The sequence below is a fragment of the Pelobates fuscus genome, chromosome 12 (assembly GCF_036172605.1).
Source record: "Pelobates fuscus isolate aPelFus1 chromosome 12, aPelFus1.pri, whole genome shotgun sequence".
Lineage (NCBI taxonomy): Eukaryota > Metazoa > Chordata > Amphibia > Anura > Pelobatidae > Pelobates > Pelobates fuscus.
Window position 1 is genome coordinate 105,371,632 of NC_086328.1, and position 23,457 is coordinate 105,395,088.

The 23,457-nt window shown below is 40.6% G+C and overlaps 1 protein-coding gene across 2 annotated transcripts in view; it reads right to left on the reverse strand.

Annotated features, from left to right (window-relative positions):
* Nucleotides 1–23,457, reverse strand: part of SBF2 (SET binding factor 2) — a 273,605-nt gene that overhangs the window by 35,585 nt on the left and 214,563 nt on the right. For both annotated transcript variants that reach the window (XM_063437862.1, XM_063437861.1), the window contains exons 18-20: nt 4,837–5,001; nt 3,518–3,786; nt 745–914 (exon numbers count right to left, since the gene is read on the reverse strand). In XM_063437862.1, coding sequence (XP_063293932.1) covers nt 745–914; nt 3,518–3,786; nt 4,837–5,001 — 604 coding nt within the window. The remainder of the gene's footprint in view (nt 1–744; nt 915–3,517; nt 3,787–4,836; nt 5,002–23,457) is intronic.

Here is a 23,457-nt window from a genome sequence, read left to right on the forward strand (position 1 = left end):
TACTCTCTGTCTCTGCTAGGAGTACTCTCTGTCTCTGCTAGGAGTACTCTCTGTCTCTGCTAGGAGTACTCTCTGTCTCTGCTAGGAGTACTCTATGTCTCTGCTAGGAGTACTCTCTGTCTCTGCTAGGAGCACTCTCTGTCTCTGCTAGGAGCACTCTCTGTCTCTGCTAGGAGCACTCTCTGTCTCTGTTAGGAGTACTCTCTGTCTCTGTTAGGAGTACTCTCTGTCTCTGTTAGGAGTACTCTCTGTTTCTAGGTTTGCAGCAGTCAGTACTGCAATACTCTGTTGCTATGTTTAAAGTACTCTCTGTCTCCATGTTTGGAATACACATATACACCATAGAATCAGACTGTGGTGAGTGTACACGTATCTGGGTCATGCAGTGCAGGCTGTGCTAGAATCAGACTGTGTGGAGTGTACTCTCATGTGGGATTGTGCAGTGCAGGCGATACTTGAATCAGACTCTGCTGAGTGTACTCTTACCTGCGATCAAGCAGTGCAGGTTTCACTAGAATTAAATTGTGTCGAGTGTACTCTTATGTGGGATCATGCAGTGCAGGCTGTACTCGAATCAGACAGAGCTGAGTGTATGCTCACCTGGGATCATGCAGTGCAGGCTATTTTAGAATCAGGGTGTGCTAGAATCAGACTGAGCTGAGTTTACGCTAACCTATGACCATGCAGTGCAGGCTATTCTAGAATCAGAATGTGCTAGAATCAGAGAGCTGAGTGTACGCTCACCTGGGATCATGCAGTGCAGGTTCTTGATATGTTCCTGAGTCACGCCGCTCTCCGTACACACCTTGTCAATAAACCGCGTGATGAAGCGCACCACAGAATTAGCAATGTCATTCTCAGAATCCTCAAAGCCGCTTTCTGTATCGTAGCTTTCCGCCACGCTCCCTGCAATGCTACGGGAGTAACAAAATAAAAAATATCAAAATATCGAAGACACATTGTGAAACCTGACATGGCAATCTCAGAACACAATGTTTCCCATAATGCACCGCCAGTTAGCATTCAATGGAATAGGGATCATATGTAATCGTATGAGGCAACTTTCACCAAAAAACAGAGGATTCAGAGAAAATTCTCTTACAGACCCGGCTCTTTATAAGAGGGTCCGTTGTTGCCCATTACAAACAGTGATCACCTACCTTACTGACCAGCATCACAGTATTTTCAGAGTCCCCAAACCCCTCCCCATATCTTTTTGTATCATGAGACCTCCAACTGGAAGAAGAGACATAAATGCTCTTTATCCATGCTGATTCCCAGATTATAAGAATTTAAAATGAGGGGTGTGTGCGGTATACTGCCCTAAAGAGACAATTGCTGTACAGCCTCTATTGCCACCTACAATCATAGAGGAGCATAAGCTTGTTTTGGAAATTGAAGAGACCCCTCTTTCCAGTGTAGAGTTTCACACCCCTTTTAACGAATAAAAGATGGCTAAAAATTTTTCCTACCTAATATCTGCCCGGTATGGAGGATATCGTACAGACAGACAGACACACACACACACCATGAAAGAGGATTATTTTTACTTAAATGACGAGTCTCGTGTCCTTTGTAGGCGACAGATAACTACCATTAGAATTGCAATCACCTGTTCACTTGGTGACTTTACCCCTTACCGTGCTTTGTACGCGCACCCTGCCCAGTTGCTACATAATTAGTATCCGGGAGAATATTTAAATTATTAGAGAGTTGAAGCAGATAATCAATGATCCAGTATATGATGCAGCCTGCACCGTATATTTCTCCCGATCACCCAGTGATGTTGGAGTACTCTGTAAACAGTGATGAGCTTAGACCCCATTTGGAATATGGGGTGACTAAAAACCCCATACTTTGTACATTGGACTGCTGATTTAAACAGCCTTGATAGAATGTTTGAAAACTGCTTAAATAATTTGAGTGCACACTGTGTGTTATGTATAAACTGGCCTTTCTAGGCTTCAACATTATTAAATAATATATGTTGCCAAATAAAAAAATTTTTTCCTAAGGATCCTAATGCAGCCTTCTTCTCCCCCCATGAAAATCTCTAGCTGGGAAATATATTACACAAGGCTGATCAGCTGAGCTCGCAGGCAGTGCGTTACCATGTGTTTCAGAAAAGGTATAATATCAGCAGCAAAACGTACAATATTGTCTAATTACTGGCATCTAAACACTTAAATAATTCAAATATGCAGAATCTAACTTTATTTACAGTTAAGATTAGATCCCTTTGTGGCAGAACGCAAATATTATTACTTTCTTAACCAAAAGCTAACAGTCTAATCAGCTGCAGATCAGTAAATTTACACTGGCCTTGGGAATCCATCTGAAGAATTTATACAGCTAATGATTGCATACTGAGGTTAGGAGAGAACAATTCAGAGTATGTATACATAAATACATATATACATAAATTACAGATACTGTCACACACATAAACAAACGCAGACATTAAACATTCAAAAACTAAAAACAGCTATTTTTGTCCAAGACCTTTTTATCTAACCATAAATCATATTACATGACTAGGGAATTGCACATTTTTAATTGGTTAATTCTCTGCAGTTCCAGTTTAGTGAGTAAAACCAATTCTCAACCATTACATGTATTTATATGGACATACGTAGCATTCTTGCATTACATGAAGTATAACTTATTGACATGGATTTTGTAATCTCCCTGTAGAAACAAAACCATATTTATTTAGTATATAACAGACTAATCTTATTACAATTTTGTAATTGCTTAAATCATATCACTGAGATCATATTTTAAGGGTTATATCTCTTCTTAGAGATTCATCAAACCTAATTTATTTTGACAACTTGATTTAAAACATACTGTTTAGCTGTAAAAGCATATATTGAAACTGATGCAGACCACGCATGTCACCGTTGTGTCTCATAAAATTGCAAGATAATGATAGTCTCACAGTAAATGTTATCGAAAAGGGTGCGAGTCACTTATAAAGAATGATACACAGATACATAAACTATGATCTCAGCCCAAACTATGCTCCGCTCTTACAACACAACAGCAACTGTTTACCACATTCTGATCAGACATTTAATCTAAGTGGCGGCAGAAAGACATGCGGAACATTCCACTGAAGGCAAACGCAGACAATCTGATCAGTTGGTCTGCGCTGTGCGTTTGTATTTCTGGATATACAACTATTAATTTAGATTCAACGCACTGCTGATAGTTTGGACATGATCCGGAAGCCTGTGATTATGAAGACATCAAATGGCAGTGTCATCAGAATCCGTGTTTAACAAAATTTCTGCCAAATCTGACCAGGAAAATGTCTGCATGACAACCACGAACAAGAGCTGAAGACATTAATAAGACTATAGGAACCCTCAGTACATTGTTTCTACTATGTGAAGTGGACTCTGTTGAAAAGCTAACACTCTAATCTGAAAGACACAGGTTACCCATTATGGTGTGGGGTCCAGTTATTCACGTTATTAGATGGTAATATCCACATTAGCAAGGAGTACCCAACCTGTTAGTGACAATGCTGTTACTTCCGCTCTCCCAGTCCCCCGGGGCCGATGTCCGCAGCAGTTTGTTCTTGCTGGTGTCCAGTGGCACTAGCAGATATACCATAAGGTTGGCGAAATGGATTGCCTGGCTGAACACTGTGCTTTCCTCATTCTGGACTAGCTCCTGCTGCTTCTCCTTGCTCAGGGTCGGCCACAGACGCAACTGCTCAGCTGCAAGGTCCATTACCGTGGCCTCCTGCTTCTGGCCTTCTGCTTCTACTCCATTGTCCTGGATTAGAAACAGTTAATGTTATTAGTAAATATCAGCCCCTAGAAATACTTTGTCAGAAGACAGTTCATGTAACGTTTACACCAATAGGTGTACTCAGCACTTTACAGGTTACATTACAGTAGAGGGAGGTACAGTAAATGCGGTAGGTATACAGTGTATGTATATTTTATTTATATAGCTCTAACAGATATACTTAGCACTTTACAGGTTACATCACAGTAGAGGGAGGTACAGTAAGTGCAATAGGTATACAGTATATGTATATTTTATTTATATAGCACTAACAGGTGTACTTAGCACTTTAAAGGTTACATTAGAGTAGAGGGAGGTACAGTAAGGGTAGTCGGTATACAGCGTATTTATATTTTATTTATATAGCACTAACAGGTGTACTCAGCACTTTACAGGTTACATTACAGTAGATTGAGGTACAGTAAGTTTAGTCGGTATACAGTGTATTTTTATTTTATTTATATAGCGCTAACAGGTATACTTAGCACTTTACAGGTTACATTACAGGAGATTGAGGTACAGTAAGTGCAGTAGGTATACAGTGTATTTTTATTTTATTTATATAGCGCTAACAGGCGTACTCAGCACTTTACAGGTTACATTACAGTAGAGGGAGGTACAGAAAGTGCAGTAGGTATAGAGTGTATGTATATTTTATTTTATATAGCGCTAACAGGTGTATTCCGCACTTTACAGGTTACATTACAGTAGAGAGATACAGTAGGAATACAGTGTATGTATATTTAATTTATATAGCGCTAACTGTGTGCAGGGTTCAACATTTTCACTTGCCACTAGCAATTGGTGGGTGACAATTAACCCCTGTTAAGTATGCTATGGCTTGAAGTGGCCAGTAACGTTTAAGGCCTGTTTAGTAGCACAGCAGTTCAGACTGTGAGCCCTGCAGTGTGTATATCTAATTATTGTGTAACGAAGGCAAGGACAACTTGCGTACGGAAACCACAGACATTCCAGAATAAGCATTATAACTGAGCAGAGTACAGTGAGATGTGATCGGGATTGGAGGATTCTTACCATGGAGTTTTCAGATATTCCTTGCTCTTTTGACGCAAGGTACAGGGAACGCACTTGATTCTGAACGTTGTTGTAAAATGTAGTTTCCCAAAACTGCTGGTTGGTCCATATTGAGTGGTCCTGAACACAGGTGTAGGCAAACTGACTAACTCCAGCGGACAGTTTCTGTGGGAGGCAAGAAAAGTGTAGTCAGAGATTTTGTGGTGTTACTATAGACATCGGCCTGCCTTTCTTTCTTACTGACATGTTATTCACTACAATTCGGTTTGATGTTCACGTTGGGTTCCCAGCAATTCTAAGGCTAAAATAGCCAAACTTGAAGCATAGCTGACTAGGAGAATTTATCTAATACGGCTATTTTGGCCTTAAATTTCAAATTCATTTTGCGTTCCTGACAATTCTCACTTTAATTAATAACTATGTGAAAAAAAACAGGAGAGGAACAGCGCTACAGTACTGATCACAGGGGAGAATAGAGCTGCACACCTGAGGGGAAGGGTAACCCTCAAACCCTTCAAAGAATGGAGAGAACGAGATACAACAAATACAGGGTGCGCTAAGTAGGACAATGAGAGATAATAAACAAAAATAATATAAAGAGTCTCTTAAAGGGACACTCCAGGCACCCAGACCACTTCTGCTCATTGGAGTGGTCTGGGTGCCAACTCCCACTACCCTTAACCCTGCAAGTGTAATTATTGCAGTTTTTCATAAACTGCAATATTTACATTGCAGGGTTAACTCCACCTCTAGTGGCTGTCTATTAGACAGCCACTAGAGGTCACTTCCTGGGTTCTAGCACAGGTTTCCTGTGCTAGAGCGTCGCTGGACGTCCTCACGCTGTGTGAGGACCTCCAGCGTCGCTCAAAACCCCATAGGAAAGCATTGAAATGATTTTTCAATGCTTTCCTATGGGGAGACGTAATGCGCATGCGCGGCATTTCCGCGCATGCGCATTAGGTCTCCTCGGCCGGTGAGCGAGATTAGTCTCGCCCACCGGCCGACGTAATCATTAGGAGGAGCGTCGCGGAGGCGGAGACAGCGGCGAGGGACATCGCCGCTGTCCCAGGTAAGTCACTGAAGGGGTTTTCACCCCTTCAGTAACCGGGGATTGGTGGGTGGGAGGGAGAGGGACCCTCCAGTGCCAGAAAAACGGATCGTTTTTCTGGCACTGGAGTTTCCCTTTAAAGTACAGTGAAGACCTGGAGTGTATATTCTTCAGTCCTTGCTTTGAATCCTCAGTGGTAAATATGAAATACAAAAGCAAAAATAGAGACCAATAGTGCAAAACCGTTTTAGGAAAGCTGGATCACGAACAACATAGAAGTAGAGAAGCGCCAACTCACAATCTAAAGAGCTATGCCCAGCTCTAGGTAAAACAGCATACAGTGGTATTTAATACTACCCACATGTAGGATATAACTGGACACTTGGAGGTGTATCCTCAAGCCTTCTTACAGCATTCCAGATAAGCGTCAGCATATAAAATACATAAAAGGGGGAAAAACCCAATGGTGCAATAACGTAGGTTAACTGCAACTACAGACAACACTTAGGTCCTAAGAGTGCCAACTTACAATTGGGAGAGCTATAACCAGCTCTGAGTAAAACAGCATACAGTGGTATTTAAACTCCCCACATGTAGGATATCCTTCTAGCGATGTATTTTATATGCTGACGCTTATCTGGAATGCTTTAAGAAGTCTTGAGGATACACCTCCAAGTGTCCAGTTATATCCTACAAGTGGGGAGTATTAAATACCACTGTATGCTGTTTTACCTAGAGCTGGGCATAGCTCTTTAAATTGTGAGTTGGCACTTCTCTACTTCTATGTTGTTCGTGATCCAGCTTTCCTAAAACGGTTTTGCACTATTGGTCTCTATTTTTGCTTTTGTATTTCATATTTACCCCTGAGGATTAAAAGCAAGGACTGAAGAATATACACGCCAGGTCTTCGCTGTACTTTAAGAGACTCTTTATATTATTTTTGTTTATTATCTCTCATTGTCCTACTTAGTGCACCCTGTATTTGTTGTATCTAATAACTATGTGAGTGTGCACTCCGATACCACATCTGAGACCATGTGGTCTTGAACACACTATAATCTTCCTCTTACTGGGTGTGCACTCAGACACCTCATCTGACACCATAGAGGTCTATAACACATTATAATATCCGGTAAGGAGGGTGAATTCAGATACCTTTTCTGATGCCATAAAGGTCATTAAAATCTTCCTGTTACTGAGTGTCCACTTAGTTACCTCGTCTGAGGTCATAAAGATCAAGAGCACATTAAAATCTCTTTTACGGAGTGTGCGCTCAATAACATTCTCTGACACCATAAAGTTCTAGAGCACATTGAGAAATACAAAACAAAGAGTAGTTTAATCGCCATGTGATGGATGTCTGCAAATTCACTAATAGGGTTATTATCTCCAAACTGAGGAACATGTTAACCCAAGCATGCTACATATTATTATTATTATTATTATTTATATAGCGCCAGCAAGTACCGTAGTGCTGTACAATTGTCTTAACACAACAGACAAAGCTCAGCTCTTATTGAAATGGGGCTTCTGGTCATCATCCAGCTCCTGGGAGGTCCTCTGGCCAGAGTTACCTTAATATCTATGAAGGATCACATGAAACTAATAAATAGGATGCTTTAGTTAACAAATTAAGTGTGAAATCCAATCAAGGACTCGATTTAATAAGCTTTTTAAATGATTCAATACTGTTAGAAAAACATCTCAAATTATTTATCTACAGAAATCACAATTAAAGTCTATGGGAATTTTTGTAGGTAAATCATTTTGAAAGTTTGTTTTTAGTACTGAATCATTGTAAAAGCTTATTAAATTGAGTGCGAAAGTGTCTTAATCAGGCCTATTTTTGGTTCTGCTGGTGGAAGAATTATCGGAGATGGAAGACCAGCTGGACAGGGTGGTCAGACTGACAAATATACTCCCACGTAGATTGCTTGGATTAACTATACAGTGTTTGATGAGTTCAAGGTTCTAGTCATCAATAACGACCAGCTTGCTGTCAAACGTGCACTTGGCAATGTGCTGCTGTGGTCAAGTCCCGACAAGCAATTAAGACCTGAATATGTTAGAAAGGGAGAACATGAAAGGCTATAGATGATGGATGTAAGTTCTGATTTTGGCACTGGCCATAGTTTGTATATAATTCCAGAATTAAATTGTCTGTATACGTGCAATCAAGCTTGTCAAATTCTATTTTATTCACAGTCTTGTTCGTGTGATGGTATATTAAGAAACAAAGAACTTGACAAATTGCTAACTCTAAGCGTTTTTACCAAATCTTCTGGAAGATTTACCACCGCTTATTGCGTCCTACTATTATAAGTTTAACTGTCATGCAAAAGATAGTTTGTATATTACATAAAACATCAGTAAATGTAAACTTTTCCTTTTAATTTAAACAAAAGTATTTTCTGACAATTTCTCGGCTTTTAACAATGTATATGCATGGGTCCTCTTTAAATTATTAGGCATAATGAGAATAACCAGAGGGTAGATTTGGTAATCGCACAGTAACTCGTGTTGGTGTGATTTCTAGCCCCCTTGACAAATAGAAGATTTAGATAATCTACTAGTTGAGGAGATAGCTAAAATGACAATGAAAATGGAAGTTATCATCATGGGTGACTTTAATCTTCCTGATGTGAACTGGAAAACCAAAATAGTGCTTGTGCCAGGAGTACACATATTCTAGACTCCCTATTGGGATTATAACTAAAACAAGCCAACTCGTAAGGAGGCCATACTAGATTTAGTGTTAACAAATGGAGATTTGGTTTAAGATATTACTGTAGGTGAAAGTTTAGAATCTAGTGATCACCAGTAGGTGTGGTTTCATATAAGAACAGTGACTGAGTTCAGAGAAGGGGTAGTAGACTGGTTCATGTATTGCAGGGTAAAACTTACCAGGAAAGGTTAAAGGATCTTAGCATGTATAGCTTGGAGGAAAGACGAGACAGGGGGATATGATAGAAACATTTAAATACATAAAGGGAATCAACACAGTAAAGGAGGAGACTATATTTAAAAGAAGAAAAACTACCACAACAAGAGGACATAGTCTTAAATTAGAGGGGCAAAGGTTTAAAAATAATATCAGGAAGTATTACTGAGAGGGTAGTGGATGCATGGGATAGCCTTCCAGCTGAAGTGGTAGATATTAACACAGTGAAGGAGTTTAAGCATGTGTGGGATAGGCATAAGGCTATCCTAACTATAAGATAAGGCCAGGGACTAATGAAAGTATTTAGAAAATTGGGCAGACTAGATGGGCTGAATGGTTCTTATCTGCCATCACATTCTGTTTCTGTGTGTTCACAGAAAAGTGCCACTGAGCTTGTAGTTCATCCTTGTGTAAGCCGATATGAGCACAATTGTATGGATTACGGTGTGGCATAAAACGTGACATTCTAATGACAAAGTATCCTTACAATCCTATTTGCCAAATTTTTTTTTTAATGACCAGTAATGTACTGCATTTATTTTATTGAGTCACTGTCCAGGACAATTTAAAAAGATTAGTAATGAGAACGAATGTTCTGCACGCCAGAGAGGAAATTTCACAACAGGTCAGCTATCATAAAGAATAAGTTTAGACCTTTTTGTGAAGGGACGGCTGTTGGTTTCTCCCTTGGAAGATTAGGATGCAGATAACAAATGACATGGCCTAAGCAATGAAGAGGAGACATTTTATTAATGTGTTCTAATTTGGTACAAAAAGAGTTAATGCTAAAACCTATTAATTTTTGCTTGTGAACCAATCAGTGGGAGAGTTGAACTGATACTGAAAGTTGATGGTGTACGTGTTGGACAAGGAGCCAGGACAGAAAGCATAGGGTTGGCTGGTCTCATTAAAGGGACACTATAGTCACCAAAACAACTACAGCGTATTGTATTTGTTCTGGTGAGTAGAATGATTCCCTTCACACTTTTTGTAGTAAACACTGTCTTTTCAGAGAAAATGCAGTGTTTACATTACAGCGTAGTGAACTCCACTGACCACTCCTCAAATGGCTACTAGAGGTGCTTCCTGTAGCAGTGCTGTACACTGTGCAGTACTGCAATTTAGTGTCTCCACCCTCCGCATGTAGACACGGAACTTTCCTCATAGAGGTGCATTGATTCAATTCACCTCTATGAGGAAATGCTGATTGGCCAGGGCTGTGTTTGAATCATGCTGGCTCTGCCCCTTGACAGTCTCAGCCAATCCTATGGGAAAGCATTGTGATTGGCTCACAGAATCACGTCTGACGATGTCAGCTGTAAGCAGGCAGAGCAGGGGCAGATGCAGGAGCTGCAGACTTAAATACAAGTAAGATTTTACTATATTTAGGGAGGCAAATGTTTGTGTTCCTGACCATATAGTGTTCCTTAAATGCGCACAACATAAGGGGCAGGCTGGCCTTGAGGACATGAAGTAGTTAAACCACAATTTATTTTTCCATATTGGCATACCTAGTAAGGGCTGTTATATCTCTCATTTTTTAAAGTTCAAAGGATTTGGTCATTGTGGTACCTGTACTAAACTGCAGCGATTTGTAAAAATGACACAATAAATGGCCCTTTTAGAGCTGTCAGGCGGTATTGCCGATGTGGGATGCATAGCTCGGACAGTTCTCGCGGGCCACAGACTGTGACTTGGCTGTAAATGAACCGAGCTGTGAGTAAATTGATAGCAGCCGTGCTTTGTATGGTATCAACTCACAGAGGACTTTCCCATCATTTTAAGTTATATGAAGGACTACTTGTTCTATAAATCCCTGCTGTGTAGTTCACGTTATTTCAGTTAGTAAATAAACTTGATTGGTGATGTTGTCAGTGCATTGAGGGAAACTTTTAAAAACATATATATATATATATTTTGTTTGTATATATATTTTTTCCCACGCCGAACCCGGAAGTATCTGCACGTGTGGAGACGCGCTCAGACTGTACTTTCTATTTAAACCTAGGACTTCAGTTTGCTCCTGTGCAGTGTGATTTTAACTCTTCGTTCACTCTTTTATATCACTGTTCGAATGAATAATAAAGGATGATACTTCTATGAGTTTGGCTGTTGGTGAGTTTGCTTTAAGTGCCCACACTTGGATCCTACGTTCTCAAGGGTCTGATCGTCCCAGTGCCTGAGAGTCCGGAGTGGTACTATAACCACTCCACAATTGTGAGTTTACTTCTTACAGAGTTACACAGTATAGAATTTTTTTTACTATATTGCACTAGGTCGGTGTTTTTTTGTATTGTAGATTATGGAGACCTGCTTCTAAAAGAGAGTGCAAGTATGTATGGTTGTTTTAGCACAGTGTGGGTATTTTTAAATGTTAGGGTCTCTGTCTCACTGCGATGTTTTAATGCATTTCTGGGAATTCCTTATATTGTGATTACCACATCTACAACACTCGTATTTGTAATTGCATGTGCACCTACTATTTTTTTTCTTCTATTTTTGGGGACTTATTGTATCAGGGCTCCTTGTGGGTTGTTGCATGTTTATGTATTTTACAGTCTGGTTTTAGTAGTTTTATTTAGAGTTTTATGTGCCGTTCTATTAGTTATCCCAGCCACAATCAGAGCCAAGCCTAATCACCCAATATCAAAGCTGGGCATACTCACTCAGTATCAGTCTCCTAATTTCCTAGTACTTAGTCACCCAGTTTCAAGGATAGTCCTAGTCACCCAGTTTCAAGGATAGTCCTAGTAACCCAGCTTCAAGGAGAGGCCTAGTAACCCAGTTTAAAGGAGAGGCATAGTAACCCAGTTTAAAGTAGAGGCATAGTAACCCAGTTTAAAGGAGAGGCATAGTAACCCAGTTTAAAGGAGAGGCATAGTAACCCATTTTAAAGGAGAGGCCTAGTAACCCAGTGTAAAGGATAGACCTAGTTACCTACTATGTCGGCATGATCTCATTAAGGCTGAATGGAACAAACTCTGCCATGCAGATCAAGTGAAAAACCTCAGAGTGGAGACTGTGAAAGCATCAATAAAGGTATGAATAACAGTTATGAGACGTTCCATTATTATTGTTTCAATGATATGCTTTCCTGAAGAAGTGTGTTTTCAAGGTTTTTTTGAAGGAGTGGAGACTGGGTGAAAGTCTAACGGAGAAGGGAAGGGAGTTTCACAGAAAAGGTGCAGCCCTAGAGAAGTCTTGGAGGCAAGCATCAGATGTGGGAGAACGGACAGAGGATAGACGTAGGTCTTTGGCAGAGCGCAGGGGCCTCGACGGGACATACTTGTGTATAAGGGAGGATAGGTAGGTTGGAGCAGCATTATGTAGGGACTTGTAAGCAAGCACCAGAATCTTAAATTGAACCCTATATCTAACTGGAAGTCAATGTAGGGACTGACAGAGGGGGAGGCGTGGGAGGTGCGGACGGACAGGAAAATGAGCCTCACCCCCGCATTCATTATAGATTGCAGCGGTGCAATCTGGGAACATGTAAGACCAACACGTAAGGGGATTGCAGTAGTCAAGGCGAGAAACAACAACGGCATGGACCAGCACCGTAGCCGCGTCGGGTGTTAAATAGGGGGGGATGCAAGCTATGTTTTTGAGATGGAAGCAGCAGGATTTGGCGATCGCCTTGCCATGAATTCCATGAGTAAGAGTCCACAGATCTTTTATTCCCATAAAGTAAACACTCTTAATTTCTTTGCAGAGAACGGTGCAATTATTTAGGAAAAAAGCATTTGCAGGTTGTAAACTGGCAGAGAACTCCAGATGCCAGCCAAATACTATAGTTCTGAAAGACTGTGACACACATTTTCTTCACCAGCAGGGGGCAGGTCAGCCCCAACGAACGCTGCACAAGGGTAACGAGTTAACAAAGCAATTTTATTTTTCCTTTCAAGTTATTCACCAACTAAAACAAAGGTTGTCTTTTACAAGAACAAGACTCTAAATCACAGCCACCCTTTCGCCCCTCTTTAGTTCTTATCTCTGGAATGATTTATTGTATGTCCTTGGTGCCATTAATAAATATTGAATATGAGACCCTTAACATTGGGCAAGGTCAGCTGTGAGAGGCCAGAGAAGTTTAAAAAAAAATAAATAAAAAAAAAAAAAAAAAAAAATGAAGATATGATAGAATTATAGAGCAAGGCAAACTATTAACTCTGGTAAACATTACGGTACCGTGTGCACATCAGACATGCTTATATTCCGTCCTACATAAACTTCAACAGCATGACAATTCCTCAACTGGAAAACTGCGCCTCGCTTTCTCAGAAAATCTAGAGGCAACCCAGCTAATATTTAAAGAATTCTGAGGATTATATTTTTAGGATTCATTTTACGGTGCAGACACTACCCAACCAAACCTATTCTGGAACAAGGTGTTCAGAGTAACACTTTCAGTAATGAGGAGCTGAGCAGGATTAGCCATAAGGTGACCCTAGGCAGCCGCCAGGGCCCAGAGGTTAGACAGGGACAGGGAACCATTAATTTGTTTGGACCCATTGACCATCCCAATGTGAACAATGAAGAGGGGGGGGGGGGGGGGGGGGGGGCGGCAAACTGGTAACCTGTCTAGAGCATCGTGGAATCTCAAGTCTTCTCACGAGAGACAAACACCTTCTTTGGCACATATTATAGACAAACTGACGCACAGGGATTAATTCTGAACTGGGAATTGCGGAGAATTAACAACAGAATTAACAACTATAAAAAGCGCCATAATTTTCCATTTTGGTCTACAATCGGTTATACCCTGGTCAGTTCTCCATAACCAAGGTACAGTGAATAACCCCAAGAAAGAAAAAAACAAACAAAAAAAAAACACAATAAAAAAGGAAGCCAGACGTCTCGACAGATGATATCTACTGGTTTGTATTAATGGCAGGTATTAATCACTTAATGAAGGAACAGAGAATAATTAAATTTCAGTCACTTGGCTTCACATTGATAAGCCGTGTGAACTCTTCCCTAGTAGGACATTAGGATGCAGGCCAAAAGCACAGCCGCTGATCAAGGTCAGGTCAAGGCGAGTTGCTGTATAACCCATCGGTATGTAACGCACAGTGCTGCTCAATCATTAGTATTCAACTATTCCAATTAGAGCTGCATTTAGACACAGTAAACAGCAAGCAGGTTACTGCTCTTCCAGCGCCTAAAGAACATTCTTCCAAAAGAATTCTGTTCTCATGGACTTTCACAATCAACAATTCAATAAAAAGGCATTCTTAGAACTTAACGGATAGTTTACATAACACAGCACAGCGTCTGTTCCTTAGGCATATTTAGTACAGGGGACCAGAGCAGGCTGTGTGTCCTTGATTGGCCAGGACTGTTGTAGAACATATGCTAGACCACATAGGGATGAAACATTTTGGTTGTTCTATATAAAAATGGAGGAATCTTTATTAGAAATGCTTAATAGTTCTTGTATGTGCACCATTTTCCTATACATAAAAAAAAAAGAACTGCTAGGCTTTATAAATTCACATTTGCAAAATATTCACAACTGTGAAAGTGGTCAAACCAAGACCCAAAACGGCACGAGAAAAAACAAAAAACAATGGCAAGTTATTTGGTATAGATACATGCCAACATAAGTAAAAGTAAATGAAAAGGTAGTCCATATATATATATATATATATATATATGTATATATATATATATATATATATATATATACATTGCTAAACACAAATACACACACCAGTCAAGCCATACGACTCATGGCTTTACTCCTCTTCTTCAGTTGTGTTTCAAAGCTGTTGTATACAGCCAGCACATACTCCAAGGAATCCATGTATAAATTGGAATTATGAGGCAAAAATGTGGTTCTTTGTTGAACTCATTTGCATACGCCTACCCAGAATCCCTCGCATTCTTGAGAGCACTGTTAAAATGAGATTTCTGTGGCAAGAGCAAGTATTATGGCTTGACTAGTGGGTGTATTTGTGTTTAGCAATGTATTACCTATCCACTTACTTCAGGTGGAAGGGGTTTTCATCCACACTTTTTCCCCCAACCACAACTCTCTCTCTATATATATATATATATATATATATATATCTGTCTCTGAGTGCAGAGTATACAACATGAGATCGGGAGACACCGCAGGTACTGCATTGAGTGCTGGTATGACACCTCCAACACGTGAGGTTTGCTAAATTCTGCACTGCCAACTCAAAGCTTGAATAAATGTACATTTAAATGGTCAGGAAAAACATAGCCAATAGTGAAAATTCAAAGGTTATGAAAGTTTAAGAAAGAAAACGGAATCGATGGTGGATTGTCACATCAATTTACTATATTCATATTGTCAAGAAATTGGGTCATTAAGCTAGTAATATTATAAATATATTACATCAATCTTTTTTGTGTATTTAACATTTTTTATACGAATTAAATAGGAGATGTCAATTACAAAACAAAAAAAAACAGCAGCTTTTACCTCTACACTTTTACGCACAACATTTTAATTAACTTTGCATTCTGCGGTCATTCTCAATTTGCCAAAATAATACGGAGATTAAGAGGAGGATAAACATATCCTGCATTGTTTGGGGCTAATCGTGGGGTGAGATTTTTGGGAGCTGACCTCAGATTTTAAAATGTATCCAACTCTATGATCTAAATCCTCTGTGAGATGATACCAAGTGGAAAAGCATTTAGAACCCACTGGAAAACCTTAGCAAAGATTACACAGCAAAAAAAGTCTTCCAAATCAGATTGTTCGTGGAGAACAGCTTCTACAGACGCAGTCTGCTTGTTAACACGGACAATTGTGTTTTCCTAAAGTACGCGATTACAAAATGACCATAGAAACATAGAATGTGACGGCAGATAAGAACCATTCGGCCTATCTAGCCTGCCCAATTTTCTAAATACTTTCATTAGCCCCTGGCCTTATCTTATAGTTAGGATAGCCTTATGCCTATCCCACACATGCTTAAACTCCTTTACTGTGTTAACCTCTACCACTTCAGCTGGAAGGCTATTCCATGCATCCACTACCCTCTCAGTAAAGTAATACTTCCTGATATTATCTTTAAACCTTTGTCCCTCTAAATATCATATCCTTCATTTACAAGGGATGTATTATCTAACCATGATGGCACTTAAAGTCTCACACTGCTGGTAGGTAGAGAGTCAGCCCTGGCTCTTTGTACTGCGGGCAATGTTCCATGACAGACTTGGAGTGTGAATGGCCACTCATGTAAATTTATAAAATGTCAAATAAGGGCAGAGCACCCACTTTAAAACTATCATTGCCCAAGGGAGCACAGGACCTCGGCCCGCCATGACAGTTATAAATATAATACCGTATATACTCGAGTATAAGCCGACCCGAATATAAGCCGAGGCCCCTAATTTTATCCCAAAAAAATGGGAAAATTTATTGACTCGAGTATAAGACTAGGGTGGGAAATGCAGCAGCTACTGGTAAATTTCTAAATAAAATTAGATCCTAAAAAAAATATATTAATTGAATATTTATTTACAGTGTGTGTATAATGAATGCAGTGTGTGCGTATGTGTGTGTGTATGAGTGCAGCGTGTGTGTATGAGTGCAGCGTGTGTGTATGAGTGCAGCGTGTGTATGAGTGCAATGTGTGTGTGCATGAATGCAGTGTGTGTGTGCATGAATGCAGTGTGTGCAGGGCCGGTGCAAGGATATTTGCCGCCGTAGGCAAAAAAAATGTTGCCGCCCCCTCCCCCCCCCCTCCCTCAGTGGTCCTTACCTCCCCACCCCCGTGTTCCTTCACCCCCCCCCCCCCAGTGGTCCTGACTCACCCCTCCCCTAGTGGTCCTTACCCTCCCCTCCCCTAGTGGTCCTTACTTCCCCCTCCCCTCCCATAGTGGTCCTTATCCCACCCCCTCCCTCTCATAGTGGTCCTTATCCCCCTTCTCCCTCCCATAGTGTTCCTTATCCCCCCCATCCCTCCCATAGTGGTCCATATACCCCCCCTCCCTCCCATAGTGGTCCTTATCCCACCCCCTCCCTCCCATAGTGGTCCTTATACCCCCCCTCCCTCCCATAGGGGTCCTTATCCCCCCCCTCCCTCCAATAGTATTCCTTATCCCACCCCCTCCCTACCATAGTGGTCCTTATCCCACCCCCTCCCTACCATAGTGGTCCTTATCCCACCCCCTCCCTCCCATAGTGGTCCTTATCCCCCCCTCCCTCCCATAGTGGTCCTTATCCCCCCCCTCCCTCCCATAGTGGTCCTTATCCCCCCCCTCCCTCCCATAGTGGTCCTTATCCCCCCCTCCCTCCCATAGTGGTCCTTATCCCCCCCCTACCTCCCATAGTGGTCCTTATACCCCCCCTCCCTCCCATAGCGGTCCTTATACCCCCCTCCCTCCCATAGTGGTCCTTATACCCCCTTCCCTCCCATAGTGGTCCTTATACCCCCCCCCCCCTCCCATAGTGGTCCTTATCCCCCTTTTTTTTGTTATTATTAATTTTGTATTATTATTTCGTATTTTATTTATATTTTTTCTTTCGTCCCCCCTCCCTGCTTGATACATGGCAGGGAGGGGGGCTCTCCTTCCCTGGTGGTCCAGTGGCAGTTCAGTGGGGGGGAGAGGGGGTCTGGCAGAGCTGTACTTACCTGTTCTGCAGCTCCTGTCAGCTCTCTCCTCCTCTGCGCCGTCCGTTCTGCTCTTCTGTCAGCTCCCAGTGTAAATCTCGCGAGAGCCGCGGCTCTCGCGAGATTTACACTGGGAGCTGACCGAGGTGCTGACCGAACGGCGCAGAGGAGGAGAGAGCTGACAGGAGCTGCAGAACAGGTAAGTACAGCTCTGCCAGCCCCCCTCTCCCCCCAGTCTGTATTATGGCAATGCAAATTGCCATAATACAGACCTTGACTCGAGTATAAGCCGAGTTGGGGTTTTTCAGCCCAAAAAATGGGCTGAAAAACTCGGCTTATACTCGAGTATATACGGTAGCTTTATTTGTGACATTACAAAGTGACTAATGCTGCAAGACAACAGATAAAAGACGAGTTATATTAACGAATAGCACAGACGAACATAGGGAAAGGCTGAAATTAGAAGTAATGTTTTTTTTCCCCCCAGTAACAACCATTAAATTCTATGTATCCTATTCACAAGCGTATAACTTTTGTGCGATTTTTATTACAAAACTGTGAAATCTAGTAGAATTCTATGTATAAAAATCCATATAATTCACGTAAACTTTTATTTCCTGCAGTGTTAGTAAGTTGCAGCGGCTGAACATTCACCAAGATACGGGTTAATATTTGACATGAAGCCAACCATACTCTTTACATATATGGGACACATTCTTCTCTTATGAAACAGAAAAGGCTTAACCCTTCCAGTTCTGCATATGTTTGACAAAATTATCACCTGCTTCTGATAAGGGATTTTGGGAAGCGAACCAACAACAAAAAGAGTCGAGCCGGTAAATGCTAAACTCCCTGAAATAAAGATTATTTAAGGAGAGATACGTTAATGAAAAACAGTCCGCATTTTGAGAAAGCCAAATTTGTGTCTGTTTTGTAATAGTCTTCAAATTTCTGAACAAGCAAGCGATTTTTATTTTTATTATTATTAGCAAAAGAGATAGGTTTTCATCCAAGATCCCAGCTTGCAATTCTATCAATCTTAACCCTTCCATGTCACTTCTAGCGTAACCGAACACGCTGGCATTATTGAGATGGGGCACGATTACTACTCATGGTACGAAGGATAAGGACCCATAATTAAGCAATATGGAAATTTACAAAGTTGATCATGTATTTTCTGGCATTATCTGGATTCTTGGATAGACAATAATGAGACCATTTAAGGCAGTGCGGTAACTCGATTCTGAACGTGACTTCTAAACATGCTAATACCATATGTCTCTCGGTAAAATCTTTGTTCCAAGATGCTGTGTCATCCTTCCATGCCGCTGGGGACATTGTACAACTGTTGTTAAAAGGATAAAGTCATCGCTCATAAATTAAACACTTACATTCCTCAGTAATAAACAAATGTGACTTAATTCATCCGGAATATTTCAGCCATCACTGAGCATTTTTTACATTCATGTTTTTCGTCCAGCCATTGGATCCATCGGGCTCTACAAAACTACCAGCTGCAAAAGTGACCAGCCACCATGGATGCCACTGCACCACTAAATGACTGTGTCGGTGCAATCTATAGAGGTAAAAAAAGTAGTAGACACCAGGTGGAAAAACCTCTAAGTTTCCTAAATGGCAATGAAATAAAAGCAGCTGCAGATAGGAGTCATATGATGATGATTAACAACTAGCTGTATGTATTAAGTAGAAAAGATCTGCGATAATTAGCATTTTAATAGGAGACTTTCTGAATCTTCACTAGATAAAAGTTCCAAAGAGGTAAAACTTTGGTGCTTACATTCGGGTGCATCAGTAACAAAAACAGCACCATAATTAACCTCTTATAAAATACCCAAACAAGTAAAAATAGGTGCAATCGCACAGACACAGCCTGGATTAAGCTGCTAAACGCCACAGGAATGTTGATTCAGAAATTTATGCGGCAATCAATTAGGAGATCCCAGTCTCACCATAAACCTGACCGTCCCAAACATGGAGTCTGCCGATGCATAACTTGGAGAAAGGAGCATAAACCCTAGACCTTGAGCAAAGGAAAATGGTGACATGGTCTAATGCGTAATCTTTTATCTTACTTTCAACATCAGGATGAGTTTACGTTGAACCCTCAACCCACAGTGTCTTTTGCCAACTGTAAGGCATGGTTTCCTGGCATCTATAATGGTACGGGCAGCTATCACCTGGGATGATTACTCTGCTCAGCCCTGTAATGGATGATAAATGTAAGTCTTCTTTACAGGAATAAAGTCACTCCAGTCCTTCATGATGTTCACAAGGTCCTGGAAGACAATTCCCATCCACGCTGCTAAAGAAATCCAGGACTGCATACAGAATGACATCACACCCCATGGCTTCTAATTAGAACATCTTTATAGGAATTTCTAGAGTTTGGAGTGAATTCCCAAGTCCTCCATCATTCAGGAACTGAAAGCTTTAGTCTTTGAGCACCCCCTATCCTCCAATATGACCACATTCCCATAAAGATAAAGGTTGAAGTGGTTCTGAAGGCAATTAACAGCCCCCAAATCTTGTTAGGTCCTTGGCAGAAATAGATTAGGGGTTTCCATTAATTTGTCCAACCCCAGTACAGCAGTATTGCATCATACTATTCTCATGGGATCAGTGAAAGAGAGCATCTTTACATAAATCTCACCAATAGAGGGCAGAGAAACCCAGCAGAACAGCTAAACAATCATTATACATAGTGGTACTCAATGTGCCCTTTATTATAATAACAACCAAAGAAAGTTTATTTTGCACTCTTAAATCCCTAAACACATTTAAATGAAGTTATGTTTCTTATGAAAAAGTGAATGTCCAATATGTCATTATCAACACTACCTTCACAATAAAATTTGTATTTGGAAAAATGACTGGAGGATTTTCATCATCACTCCAATGGCCATTAAAAGGTAAATCCACCTCTTAGGTGAATCTTACAGTAACAATTCACATTCAGAGCTGAAAGGTAAAAGTTTGTAGGCAGAATTTAATTTTGTGTTTTTTTTATTTGCTTTTGTATTACAAAGCCATGTTACAGTGCTGCCGCCCACCCCATGTGTTCCCTAGTGAGAATTAATAAGTGTGTAGTGGTTTGGAAATACTGTATACCCCTCTTGGTATTAGAGATTGTACCTTTCAGCTTAAAGAAGCAAGTTGACTTGTTTGTAGGATTTTGAGCACAGGGTTTAATTTTGTATGCTTGCCCCTTGTGTATTAATTTAGTATCTTTGCTACTTGTAGGAAATTGCAATCTCTGGTGCATACACAACACACAGCGTAGGAATTTCCATTAATCAGATAAAAATCAAAGCAGCAGTAGAGTAGGTTTGGCAGGTGCTCTCCGTACATTACATTGACTGAATTAAAAACTTTGTCCTGTGGCTGGTTAGCAGTATAAATAAAAGGGCACCATAGACACTCCAAAATGCAGCTCCCCTAATGTCAAATAAGCTGACCAGGAATGGGTTAAGAGGTGATTTGTAAAAGTAAACTGGAATGTGTTCCCATGTTTAAGTTATAAGGCAAAGATTGACAGACGAAGCGTGAATGATTGACGGACGAAGCGTGAATGATGGACAGACGAGGAATGCCTAGCTGCTTAAACCTGTTTATCCTGCTTCACCCCCGGTGACCAGTCAGACATGATCTGATGGACCGCACGCTGACTGCTGAAAAGCTCCCACAAGGCAGCAGGGTCAATGTTAATTAGACAAAATCAAATCACTTAAAGAAATGGAGGGGGTATGGTGGAAAATAAAGATATCCGAGTGTATGTGTCTTTAAGTATTTTAGAAATTCAATATATTGCCAATAACTGAATAAATTATGGATATGAAGAGGCTTGGAGGGTTTCCATACCTGCCATCACTCTTAGCAAGTCAAGTTCTAGATCAGACAGGCTACTGACCAATGACAAACACTGGAACACTGGGCTATCATATATATCAGCGTTGTAAACATTTACTGGCCATTCAGGCTTCGAGATATGGTTAACCCAGCTCTGACCTCTGTGACAACGAGACCTTGAGCTTACATAAGCGCACATTTTCCATATTTACGGCATGTGTTTTCTTCTGTAGCCTGGCGGTAAGACGTATAATTAAAGACAATTGTTGGTTTTCCCGTCCAGAAATAGCAGTAGATTTTTAAACTAAGAGGATTGCTTTGTTTCATGCAAAGCCCAGCACACATTGCGCAGGGAAACGATTACAGAACATACTTCTATTTCGGGACTCTGACCTGCACTCAACAATAAAATGTACTGTGCCTCATATCAAAGGAATAATTAGCAGCGACAGAGGAGAAAGTCGGGATACTGTATTCTCTTTTTGCATGCCTTTGCAAAGTCTCTTTCTTGGCAGTTCAGAATTTAAGCTCTTTCACCTGTTTAGAAACAAATTCTCACACCGGTCCCACTACCTCTGCTTAAAAGAAAGACAATAATATTGACTGAGCATTAACATATTCCGCTTGTACAACATATAGATGAGACTATATACAAGTGAGACTATATACAAGTGAGGATTTCCTCGAGGCCCAGGCTTGAGGGTGCGTGGTAGGCCCCAGTCTTGTGTTTCTGTTTCTGGAGCTTCTGCGGTTGGAAGAACGGCATTGGAGGGTGTAAGATTTTGTGCTGTAGCCGTCTAGGTGGGTATCTTGGCTGGATGGTTGCAGGAACACAGGGATTATCGTGGATTTAGGCCGTTTGGTCTGGGAGCTGTGAGATATGGCGTCCATTCATGTTGAGTTGCAAGCTCCGCCCCCCCCACCATCAACTTCTTAATGCTGATATTCAGGAAAAAGGTAATACATACAGGAACTCAGGAACCAGGTATCAGTACGAATTGTATTTATTAACAATGTTTAAATGCAATGTATATCCTGTAAGATAAAATATTGTCTGCGAGAAATGAACTGGCACTTGCAGTGACACACAAAAAACTGCTATTAAAAGTGTGCATTGGGGTCATGGGACAGTGCCCAGGTTACTTTTTGTGGTATGACCAAAAAAAAAAACCAAACCTGCAACTGAATTACTTTAAGGAGATTTGTACAATTATTAGAATGGAAGCAGAGGCCGTAGACAATATGACATGTTGTATAAATGGGCAGTGACATTCAGAATAACTTTAGCGTCTGCTGGTTACTTTAGCTAAACGGAAATTGCTGAAAAAAAAATGATGGTACATTAATCCTCTGTGTACTCGCGACAGCATGGGCAGTTTCTGAGGCTGAATCACATCAGATGGGTCATACTTAAAATTCCTTAACTTATCACCTCCTTGAGAGCTTTATTTTTTTTATACTGCACGGTTATTTAGATTGTATATACAAGGATTACATTCTTATGGCTTTTATATGCGAAAAATGTGGCTGATTAATTCTCTAACCAACCAGTGAGCATTATGGAGTGACACGGATGCGAATACTGTAATCTGGGGCCGTGGAAAGATGTGACCCTTCAAGGGTCTATGAGATTCCTAGTGTAGATAAAGAGCTGATAAACAGGACTAAGCTTAGACTGGGTACTTCATTGCGGTTTACTATACTCTCCCTTAATATCCCAGTAGCCTGGGGCTGAAAAGTCATGTTTTTCTTTTCATTTACCCTAGTCATGCTAGAAACTACACCCTCTGGCTATCATTTGCTATAAACAGTTTAAATACATGCTCTTGTTTATCTTCTGTGAAAAATAAATAAACTGGGGAAAAAACGAATTAATACATATCTTACAATAATTCTATCAGTATGTACGGTCACAAATCTTTTCAAAAGAACAATGAAAATCTGACAGTATTGTAGCAACAATAATATTAATATAAATGATTTCCTAGTGTATGGCATTCTATAAATAGAGTGAGTCTGGCAATGGTTGCTGGATGCCTATCCCAGTGTCTGACTATAAGGATATAGGGTGAAGGACAGATGGCTGTAAATGGTATCAATCAGAAACCATCTGCAGTTGAACAAGATCTACTTCCTTTTCTTGCATTTATTGGTGCTATATAGAAAAC